Raw genomic sequence first — 11,867 nt, forward strand, 5'->3', positions numbered from 1 at the left:
TGCGCACTTTTAGGTTTGGCTTCGCCTCATCCAAAAATAAAACTTGGATTTCTAAAATGGTTCAATGAAAAGCTACCAAAAGATTTGTTCGGGAGGCTTCGATATTTATTCACAACATCAAATTTTGATGTGCTTGCAGAGAGATTCTATATAACTCAATTTTTAGAACTCCTAATGCCTACAATGACTTTTAGTGAAAAAAGTTCGATCGTCAGCAATAAAATGGGAGCATTCCCATCTATTCTTCCCTCAATAGAGCAACAAATTATTAATAAATTAGATAAATCCTCAAATGAAAGCTATCAATCATCTAAGATAAATGATTTTAAGACTAACTTAACAGAAGTAGAATTAGAATGGTGGGAACTACAAAATTTACAATTAAAAGAGAATTATGAAGATGACAATGCGAGCACTAGTAGTGATATATCTTTGATTTGTATACTAGACGGCTCAAGCAGCGATCAATCTAATTCCTCGTTAATTAACAGACCACAGCATAATAATTTTGTAGCTGGGCAAGTGAAATTCGATTTATTAGATAATGTTATTGGGAACTTAAAGCGGAATCCAGGTTTGGCAATCGACTCTTTATTGTTCTTCTCAAGTACAAGCGAATCTATTTCAATCTCTCTTTGGAAAACTATTTTTCCGTGGATTTGGAATAACTTGGAGTACCAACAAAGAAATGAATTAACGCTTGATATTATTGAATTGCTTTCTAAAGAAAGACATCATAGAGTGAGTTCAGCAATGCCTTCTGAATGGACAATACCGCATGTTATACTTGATTCCCTATTATCATGTGACAATCCACCTATTTTACCGGCAACTTTGCTTTTGCATTTATCAACGAAATTAAGATGTTGGCATATTGCATCCAACTATTTGAGTAACCAGATTAATATGAGTAACTCCCAAGCAAACATTAATAAGAAAGAAAATAACTTTATTTCTAAAGTGAATTGTAATCATGATTTAAAAAATAACTTAGTTCAAGATGATGGACCTGATAGTTCTTGGATGATATTGGCACAAATTTATGGAGAATTACAAGAAGAAGACATTGTAATTGGCATTAGAAGGTCATTTTCCAATTGTCTCGAAACCCATATGGGATTAGCACTAATGCAGCAGGCGGAGTGGAGTAAAGCACAGGAAATATTTTACAATAACCTTGATGCAATATATAATTCAAGTCCTAAAGCTACTAATAGTAATGCAGATTTTAACCATAATATTCTAAATTGGGCAAGAATTTTTGAAAACTCTGATTCATCACTATTAAATAATGAAACAATGATTTGGATAGATAGTTGGGTTGCTTGCGCAAAGCATCTAAATCAATGGAATACCCTAAACGAGTTTGCTAAGGAGCGCAGAAACCCTCAACTTCAATTGGAATGCTCATCAAAACTACAAGATTGGGTTTTAGTGGAGAAACTAGTCAACAAGTATATTCTGCATAACCCTATTACAAAGTTATGTCAAGCATATCATTCTTTATATGACTTGCTATTAGGAGGAATTAATAACAATTGGAATTTGCAAAGTAAAGGAACTCAAGAATCACTGTCTAACTCTAATACTAATATAAGTAACCAGAATCGAGTAAATAATTCAACAAATAGTCAAAACTTAAATAATGGTGCTTACTGTCAGCAGTTTTCACAAAGTATAGTTCAAAATAATTCGAGATCAAAACTAGCTGAATTTGAACGCCACTGTTCAATTGGCTATAGAACTGTGCTAAATTTTTGGGCTATGCTACCAAGCGTAGTAACTACATGTCATGTTCCTCTACTGTTAAATTTCCAGCAATATATAGAACTGCAAGAAGGCTTCAGACTCTCATCAGATATAGAAAGAAAACTTTACCCAGATGGTCCAAACAGCAATATTAATCACTCCTTAAACGGTAATATTGTTCAGAATACTGCAAATTTTGGTTCAAACTATATTATTCATCACTCAAATGCAAATAATCTTGCTCAAAGCTCACAATCAATTAATACAGGGAATCCAAATTCCCATGGAAATATTAACTCACATTCAAACCTTCAGAATACAAGCAACTCAACGCCAGGTTATTTTGAGGCTAGAATGTTGAATGTATGGAGAGATAGATTGCCTAATAAGTGGGACAGTATGATATTATGGAACGATCTTTTTGTATGGAGAAACTTTGTTTTCTCTATCATTATGAATCTAATTAGTAGGTCAGACCATTTAACTTCTCAGGCAAAATCTCTTTGGCCAAGTTACTTGCAGGATATGCCCTGGACAATGATAAAATTCGCATCAATTGCGAGGAAATCCCATCGTTTACCAGAGGTCTCGGTTGCATTGCTACAGAGATTACAAAATCATTTACAGGTTTCAGGAGGAGATGCATATAGGGCAGAAACATTTCTCGCAACTTTGGAAAAAGTTAAGCTTTGCTTATCTGATACTACTCAATTAAGAACTGGCCTAAATATCCTCAATATGACTGATTTCCAAAAATGCCCGGAGCCTTATTTTGATGAATACAGGGCAGAATTTCTGAGGTTAAAGGGGATTATTTCAAATAAATTATATCCGAATTATTATATTGATGGCGAAATTCCAAATAATGCAAACTCTGTAACAGGAAGCAGTGTATTAAACTCAGAACAAGGACACTCTGGTTTAAATAATACGTCTGCTACAGGTATTGGTACTTCAGTTGTTCGTGTTAATGCAGATTTACTTTCTTCCTTAAAGGTATATCCACTATTCGCAAGAGGATGGATCACTTGGGCTCAATATACTGATAGGTTATTATATATACACCAAAACATGAGTTATGCAGTTAATGCAGTAATCTCTTACTTAATGGGAATATATTTAAGGCCAGATAAATACTCTATTTTACTTTCAAGAGTACTTTGGTTATTGCCTCATGACTCTCCTGATGGAAAATATCTCTCATTAGCATTTAAAAAATATTCAGATCATTTACCTTGCGCTGTTTGGCTTCCATGGATTCCTCAATTGATAGCTGGAATAGATAGGATTGAAGGAAGTGCTATTTTGCATATTTTAAACAAGATTGTGTTAATATTCCCACAAAGCATTTATTTCAATATTAGAAGTAGCTATCTTGAAAAAAGAGAAATGGCTCACATGTATTGGTATTTATCCTCTAATTCTGAAACTGAAAATGCAAGCCAGGGTCCTCCGCCTCCGCCTTCTTCTGGAATTTATCCGAGTTTTATTTCTTTGGGATGGCAAAGAATTGAATCACTGATGAATACTTGTAGAATTAGACACGGCGCACTAACTTTAGCTCTTGAACACTGGGTTGAAGACATAGTATTACACTGTAAACCTGACCCACTTGATGAACTCTTATGCGCAATACGTACATTATTCCAAATGACAATTGAAATCTCCCCTATTAATGATGAATCAATAACTATTCAAGATTCGAATTTGAGTGATACAAAAACATCCGACATTTTCCCAAATATAGGAACACACTTTTTGGAACACAATATCATTAGAAGGTACGAGCAGTTATTGAGTAAGTCTTCATCCTTGAATAATAAATCTTTCGAAAGATCTAAGAACATTATCAAACAATATTGGAACGAATTTAAAAATGACTTTCATGTTTATTTATGTAATAGCGCAAACCCTCCTATTGAAAGGGTTTCACAATTAAAACTCGACTATGTCTTGGAAAAGCTCAAAAAGTGGAAAGATCACTTTACTAAGTGTACAGAAAGGTATTCAAATGAAAATATCAGAGGAAAGTCTCTGTTATCGGATTTCTCAACTACTCTCTGCGATCTATTCCATAGAATCAATATTCGTTTGGAAGTTCCTGGACAATATTTGAGAATTGTCTCTGAAAGTCTCTACTTAAGAAATTTTGCTGTTTTAGAAAACACAAATAGTAATAATCCGATTGGTGGAGTTATATACCTACATAGATCATTGCCTACAGTTGAAACGGTTGTAAGACAATCATACACACTGAAAAGAATAGGATTTATCACTTCTAGTGGAAGTACTATACACTTCTTAATTCAGCCATATAGTGGGCTTCAACAAAAGGTTGAGGAACGCATTCTTCATCTTCAAGTTACACTAAATACACTTTTATATAAATATAAGGAAACTAGATCCAGAAATATTTCTTTTGCAATACAACCTTGTATACCATTGCATCCACGTTGCCGTATCATTGAAGATACAGGAAATAAGAAGAGCTTTACCGAACTTTTTGAAGAGGAAGCGAATAGCAGTAACTGTACATGCCCAATAAAAGACCTTGACTTCCCGATATTACTTCATAGAAAGCTTATCAATATCTCACTCAGGAAGTTGAATAATATAAATAATTCACAGCTTGATAAGGAAATGCTAAAAATTTATACTGAGCTGTGTGATAATTGGGTCCCGGATGATATCTTTAAAAGAAGTATTTTAAGAAAGTTCAACTCACATGACCAATCATTTTTATTCACTAAACAGTTTACTACTCACTTGGGTTTACTGTCAATATTTTCATATATTCTGGGTGTAAATGATGTTACTCCCGGAAAACTATTTATTTCGTTGGATACTGGCCAGGTTTATCAGTCAGAATTAAAATCCTCTTATGTCTCATCCACACTGCTTATTGATAAAACTGAAAAGGTTCCCTTTAGATTAACAAGAAATATGGAGCATTTAATGGGTCCCTTCGGTAAGAATGGTATCCTTCCAGGCACTATGCTCGCATTTGCTCACTGTCTACAAAAATATGAGTTTCACGTAAGAAATTTACTCTGCTCTCTGCTTAGAGACGATTTGCATGCATTTTCTGTACATAGAGCTTTACAGATCCCTCAAAATTGTAATTTGTATCAAAAACCAAATAACCCTCCTGTAGAATCGGACTTTGATCATGGTTCGCAAACAGTCATAAACTCACCCAACACAACAAGTGAACATTCTCAAAACACAATTTCCCAGATAATGCAGCAAAGATTACTTTCTAACGTTGAAATTAGGGAGAAAGTAGATAGAAATGTTCGCAGGATGATGGAGAAGATAGCAGTATTAACTAATCCTAGGCCAATCAATGAAAACAATCAACTCATTGACAGGAGTGTACTCGAGCTGATAGAATGTTCTACGGATCCTAAAAACCTTTCTGCCATGAAGCCGACATGGATGCCGTGGCTATAAGTGATTTTTGAAGAAATTAGATCAAAATTCCCTAAAAAGTGATCAGAAATGATCAATTAAGTAAATTAGATAGTAAATGCGAGATTATTAAATATTACTTGATACTTCCGAGCACACAGCTTGTGCATAGCTTTCTTTGCAAATGTCATCTAATACTTTGATAATGGAAGATGTTTCTGGATCCATTTTAGGTATTAAATTTTTGTCCTGTATTATAGATAATAGGAATGAGTCTGGAAGGAAATCTGGTATTTCGTGTCTTGCTTTTGGCTCATGACGCCTTTTACACTTAGGCCCATATTTACAAAACCCGAGGAAATATTGCGCGCAAAGTGGTGTGTCATCTGCCTTGTGTTTGAAGGGACAATTCCCCAATGCCTCATCCACGCATACGCCATACTTTTGATATATAAAGCATGGTGGCATTCTCTCATAATCATATTGGTGCAAAAAATCGCAAAAATCCCCTTTCATACACATGTTTCTAATCCAATGCCTACAAACAACAGAATGTCGGCCTCTAACATTAGGGTCATATCTCGTAACAGACTGATTTTGTAGCAAGCGAAGTTTTTCGTCTTCCATCCTCTCAATTACATCTTCAATACTTAACCTCGCACTCATTTTTATCAAGATTCACGGTAATTCAACGTTTCATGGAGAAAAAACGAATTTAATGGCGCTAAAATGTGTTTCTTTACGATATCTATTTTTCAGAGTTCAAAACTAAAGCTTTCGCAACATTATTCAGTCTTTTTTCTGCTCCTAGAATATGATCGATCCTTTGAGTCAAATTATTAATCATTACTGAAAATTTTCCTGTTGTGACCTCGTATCCTGTAGCCATCAATCTAATTTGCTCTAGTTGTTCTAAAGAGAACTTATCATTGTTGGTGAATGTATTCGGTCGAGATAAATTCATTGAAATATCCTGGGTCGCTTCGATTACTAGTTCGCCCTTCAGCTTCGACTCGCCAATTAATTTCATCATATCCAATACTTTATTTCTTTCAAACTCGATTTTTTTGTTAAGTTTTTCTGGATATTCAGACCAAAATTGTTTGAGCTTTACTAAAAGCTCTCTTTGTTTATTTGTCTTTTCATTTGCAACTGATCTCAATAAATATACATCTATCAAAGATTTTGTTTCATTATTTGTCAATGATATTATTTTATTTTCTTCTTGTTTAAGTTTTTCTTTAGCCCAATCTGTATCAAAAATTACGCATTTTTTCAGACTATTGAAATATAAATTTTCTCTGTTCAACAAGACTTTTCTGAATAACTCGCATTTCCTTTTACTTTTTATTTTTCTCTCTGTATAAGTTAATACAGCATTTCTATAAATCTGCCTATATGGACGAATATAATCTGCACATATTTTTTCCAATTGTTCCACAGAAAAAGGGGGTTTAGCATATCTTTTATTTACTCTTGGTATCGCTCTAACTACAGCAGGAGCAGATTTCCTAAAACTTTTTCCTGCCTTTCTAACCTCAAAAACTCCAGGAGAGTGTACATTAAAACATTCTTCATCCATTTTATATGGCCTTCGCTGTATTATAACAATTGTTAGACTTCTTAATTTATCTCCTCATAAATGAAAAAAAAATGCTTGCGTAAAACTATGTTTACATTCTATTCAAAATTATTATTTTTTTATTCCTCACTTTATATTTTTTTTTATTGGCATTACCAAATATTATACGTGTGGAAGTTATTTATGTGGACAGCTCTTTATTTCAATTCTAATAAGAAAAATGCATCAGTTAAATTAAATATTTATATTTATTATTTATTTTAAAAATTAATATAAATTTTCATGAGCTCAATTCTTTATAAGCTTTACTTATTTAATTCTCCCCACATGTTTTTTTTTGTGCGAATTCTGAATGTTTATGGAAGAAATTGAAACAAATTTGAAAAAAAATACTAGAATATTTGAGGAGAATTCATCTCTATTTCTAGAAAATATTTTAATTCCAAAAGTTAGGTTGAAAAAGTTGATTGAAAATGGGAGTTTGTTAAAGTTATCTGGATTAGATCAAATCAGTACAACTTCTAAAGATAATTCTAACTTTAGCTACGTATTTATCGTGTTTTATTCAATTTCAGATGATTTAAATCACTCGAATGATGAAATTAATAAAAGATATACTATATGGAATATCACTGATCTAAAAGGCAGCAAATGTAGGTTATATCTCTTCGGAGAAGTATTCGAACAATTTCAAAATGAATTGATTGGATATTTATATCTAATCATTAACCCATCAATAATTACTTCTGATGGGAACAATTTTAAAAGTTATTTAAGCATTTCAAAATTAAGTCAAATTATCAAAGTAGGTAAAGTTAATGGATTCTCTATTTGTAAAGGGGTAAATAAGAATGGAACATTATGCACAAATCCTATCGATTCCAACTATCAAGGGCAATTATGTAAACATCATATTTCTTCCAAGACAATAGAAAATCTAAAAAAAAAATCAAGTGAAAATCGATTAGTATATCCTTCAGCCTTGCAAAATGATAATAAGCCTTTATGCGATGGAGAAATAGAAAGTATAAAAACAGATTCGTTGAAACATATTTCGAAAGAAAATAAGATGAAATTTAGAAGGTTAGTAAAAACCAACCTTAATGGAATTGAGCATCCTAATACTAGTGAATTAGAACGCGTTTGGACTGATCTTGATGAAGATACGTCGAGTAAACGCGAAATTTTTAATCTTAATGACAAGTTAAATAAAGCAATTAAAGAAAATAATAATAGCGAAGTACTAAGCATCCTGAGATATCTGTCAAACTTCGATACGTTTAGTACATCCCTTGATGTCATAATAAAAAGTGGAATTATTTACTCCATTTCAAATCTAGAATTAAAAACCATGGAAATTGAGACTGCAATATTTGCCTTAAGAGTTAGACATAGGCTCTGTAATAGTAAAGGATACTGGCCAAGGATCAAAATCGAAATACCCGAAAAAAATGAAAATTTTCGAGTTCCAGAAGCCCGTTTAGATGTAAACTGGAAAGATATGTATAAAAAAATCTCATCTTTCGAAGATAAAATTTCAAAGGGCGAGAATAAAGAAAGAAATTTATTGTTGGGAAGTTTAACAGGTGTGAAACAGAATAGTGGAAAACAAAACTCAAACTTAAATGCTATTTTTTCTAAGATTGACCAAGTTGTGTCACTAAATACATCTTGTGATAACACAATTAAAAAATTTGAATCTAATCAACTTAGAAAAAAACTATTGGAGTTAGAAGAGGCAGATAAAACGACTGAGCTTAAAAGAAATATCAATTCAGTCAAAATTTGCAATGCAGTAAGATGTAAGAAATGCGGTATTTGGACAGAGGGTAATGCAAATCTCATTTGTAAAGATGAACATCCTGAATCCATAATATTCAACCAAAATGCAATAAAAGAATCTTGGTTATGCAAATCATGCAATGAACGTATATATAGCATAAATGGCTACTTAAATCCATATTGCCCGAGATGCAAAGTAGATACAGTGTGTAACTTAAAAAGAAATTCAATTTATAAATTGAGAGTAGAATCCCCTGATAAAAAAAAAAAAACACTGTTGATTAGGAATGGAGAGAGAATGGATGAAATAGAACCGGTAGATTTAGTGTAAAATAACAATCTAGTAAAAAATTTATTAATAATCAGGATAGTTATCATGAAATCCGTTGGTATTCTTTAATTGATCAAATGCTTGATGTTTATGTTTAATTTGTCTATTATAGTGTGAAATATTAAATGTGCCACGACTATTCCTTCCTCTTCCTCCCAGATGTCTTCTCTGAAAGCTCGAATTGCTTCCGTGAGAAAATTTATAACTCTTAGAGTGACTATTTGTATCAACTCCATCGAGTTGACGGTCGGGATCTATCTGATTTCTTAGCTCATCACGCCATTGAAATCCTGAATTTCCGCGTCCATACCTTCTACTTCCAGAAATATCTTCTCCAGAATCCCAATCTACACGTATTTCTCTGCCATCACAATATGAACGATTTAGGAATGTTACGGCAGTTAAAGCGTCAGCATGATTATAATACTGGACAAAACAGAAGCCGCAAGGCTGCATTGTTTGATGGTTCAAACCCAAATAAATAGCTTTTATTGGCCCACATAAACCAAATACTTCACCAATTATCTCTTCCGTCGTAAAGAATGAAAGATTTCCAACATAAACAGTTGTAGATTTGCTAATTTTAGCTATCCAATCGTCTTTGGAATAATTCTTTTTGTCAAAATAAGAATATTCATGACCAATTGCATGAAATAAATATGACATTTCTGTCCGTGTTTAAAATATTAATTTATTAATAAACTAATATTATGGCGGTATCTAGTTACCACATAACTGCAGTTTACATAATAAAAGTCATGAGGCGAAATTTTCAAATGAAATTTTGAGATCCTAATCTTAATTAATTGAAATATAATTGTATAAATTAAAATTTAATTTTTTATATGAAGGAAGATTATTTATAATCACTTTTAAATTGTATATTGTGTGCAAAGTTGGTAGAAACACACGTTTATTTTAAACTAAGCAAATCACTAGCTAAAACTATTAAATTGATTGTATAAGTTAAATCACTATAATATTAAAGAAATTAATGTATATTGTAATCACTTTATTTAATGGTGACACCACTTGAGAGAAGACTAAATAAAAAAACTCAAAAATCACAAGAAATTAAGTTACATGGAAATAATAATAATATATCAAAAGCGTTTGGAATACCTCCAAGATTCAGTGAATCATTAATTATGAACACCAATGAAGGTAAAAAGCTTCTTGTTTCTGCAAAGTTTCCAAATGACAAACTCAATGTTAAACGCGAAGTTAATCCACGCAAAAACAAGATAAATTTTCAAAATGAAGTATTGGGAAAAATAGATCATTCTGAAAACTTATCAGATAGTAGTTCATATTCATCTGAAGAGAGTAAGTCCATTGAAATAGAAGATAATAACTTTAAAACAAGATTAAACAAGATTGATCATGATAGTTCAAGTGAATTTGAATCGATATTTCGATCAGTAAGTAATGACTTAGAGCAACTTTCAATTCAAATGTCAGATTCATATAATACAAATAACAGTACCGCAATTAACTTAACCTCTCCAATGTTTGATACTGGAAATAATAACAAAGGTTTTGCTAAACACTTTTTAAATGATAGTAATGGCATAATTAGAGCGAATGTTTCAAAAGAGAGTTTTCAAGATAGTGACGAATCAATTAGTTATAGTAAATCGTCGGGTTCTTCAATTAACCCATCAATTAATGAATACAATACTGTGGCAGATCAAAAAATCAACGGAAAAAATGATTATGTTAATAATTACTACGAAAATACCTCTATTATTAATGAACTGATTCGTAAATTAACCATATCAATATCTAAATTAAAAAAAATGGTCATGGGAAAAGATAATTTTGCTGCTATTTTAAGAGAACAGATACAGAAAAGTAATTTCGAAATAATAAAATTATCTCAAAAAGTTGATTTATTACAAAAAGATCTTATAAATGCAAAAAGAAGTAAGGAGAAATATAAAGATAGTATGAAAAAACTACTGAGTAATATTCAAGATGGGAAAGTTGACGGAACAATACATAACTACATAATGGAGATAGAAGCTATGAAAATCCAGAATGAAAGAAATATATCTAATCTTAATAATTCGGAAATTGCTTTAATTCAATTGCAAACAGAAAAGAACAAACTATTAGCAGAAAAAGCTGAACTTAACGATAAGATAGGTCAATTAGAAGAAAAAATACATAAGTTAAACCTGGTAGTAAACCAGGTTACGGACGAAAAGCTTCATTTATTAGAGACAAAGGAAAATGCAAATAAAGAAATTGAAAAATTATTAGAAAACATCAAGTCATGTAACGATGAAAATAAAATATCACTGGAGGAGCTTAAAAGAGGATATGAGCTAAATAATGTATTGCAAGATCATTTAATGTTATTAAAAGCCCAATTGGAAATTTCTACAGAAGAAAAAACAAACCAAGAAAAAATAATGAAAAATTTAAAAGATGAAGTTGATACTGTTAGACAAAATATGAAATCATTAGAGCACAGAGAGTCTATCTTACTTTCCGCATTAGAAGACAGCTCATATAGAATGACTGATATTGATAAGGCTTTAGAAGAACAAAAATTAGAGTATGAACATATTATTAAGAAGGAAAATGACAAGTATATTGAAATTCTTCATAAATGTAAAAAACAAGCGGAAGAAATAGAAACATTAAAAGAGAAACTGGAAGAAAAGATCATTGATGAGAAAGAACAAATCAGAATAAATGAAGAGTTGAAGCGTAAATTTGGTTCATTTGAAAGTCATATCAGAAGATTATTAGATGCCAGAGATAATGAAATTATACAGTTAAATGATTATATGGATGGGAAACTTAGGAAAAAAGAGGAAGAAAATAATCAAAAAATTCAAGAAATTTGTAAAATACAGCAAGAAAGAGAAAAACGGTTAATTAATCAAATGTTAGATCAACATGATGGTTTTGAAAGGAAGAGAATTGAATATGAACACGAAATTGATTTAATCAGAAACAAATTTACAGAAAAGCTAGATAAAGCAGTAAAACTAGAAAATG

The 11,867-nt window shown here is 31.6% G+C and overlaps 5 protein-coding genes across 5 annotated transcripts; 2 read left to right on the top strand and 3 right to left on the bottom strand.

Moving 5' to 3' along the window:
- The first annotated feature begins 174 nt into the window (after positions 1-174).
- On the top strand, positions 175-5,202 carry Chro.60211 (phosphatidylinositol kinase-like protein). The annotated part of the gene is made up of 1 exon (XM_661285.1): positions 175-5,202. The coding sequence occupies one exon, from the start codon at positions 175-177 to the stop codon at positions 5,200-5,202; it is 5,028 nt and encodes a 1,675-aa protein (XP_666377.1).
- Positions 5,203-5,289: 87 nt separating this feature from the next.
- Positions 5,290-5,826, bottom strand: Chro.60210 (zf-CCCH zinc finger protein). The annotated part of the gene is made up of 1 exon (XM_661286.1): positions 5,290-5,826. One exon carries the CDS (start codon positions 5,824-5,826, stop codon positions 5,290-5,292), a length of 537 nt encoding a protein of 178 aa, XP_666378.1.
- An 82-nt stretch (positions 5,827-5,908) lies between these two features.
- Positions 5,909-6,742, bottom strand: Chro.60209 (hypothetical protein). The annotated part of the gene is made up of 1 exon (XM_661287.1): positions 5,909-6,742. The coding sequence occupies one exon, from the start codon at positions 6,740-6,742 to the stop codon at positions 5,909-5,911; it is 834 nt and encodes a 277-aa protein (XP_666379.1).
- Positions 6,743-7,094: 352 nt separating this feature from the next.
- Positions 7,095-8,855, top strand: Chro.60208 (hypothetical protein). The annotated part of the gene is made up of 1 exon (XM_661288.1): positions 7,095-8,855. One exon carries the CDS (start codon positions 7,095-7,097, stop codon positions 8,853-8,855), a length of 1,761 nt encoding a protein of 586 aa, XP_666380.1.
- A 24-nt stretch (positions 8,856-8,879) lies between these two features.
- On the bottom strand, positions 8,880-9,521 carry Chro.60207 (nuclear cap-binding protein). Its single annotated transcript, XM_661289.1, has 1 exon — positions 8,880-9,521. One exon carries the CDS (start codon positions 9,519-9,521, stop codon positions 8,880-8,882), a length of 642 nt encoding a protein of 213 aa, XP_666381.1.
- Positions 9,522-11,867: the final 2,346 nt, after the last annotated feature.

Source organism: Cryptosporidium hominis (assembly GCF_000006425.1).
Source record: "Cryptosporidium hominis TU502 chromosome 6 CHRO016082, whole genome shotgun sequence".
Classification (NCBI taxonomy): Eukaryota; Apicomplexa; class Conoidasida; order Eucoccidiorida; family Cryptosporidiidae; genus Cryptosporidium; species Cryptosporidium hominis.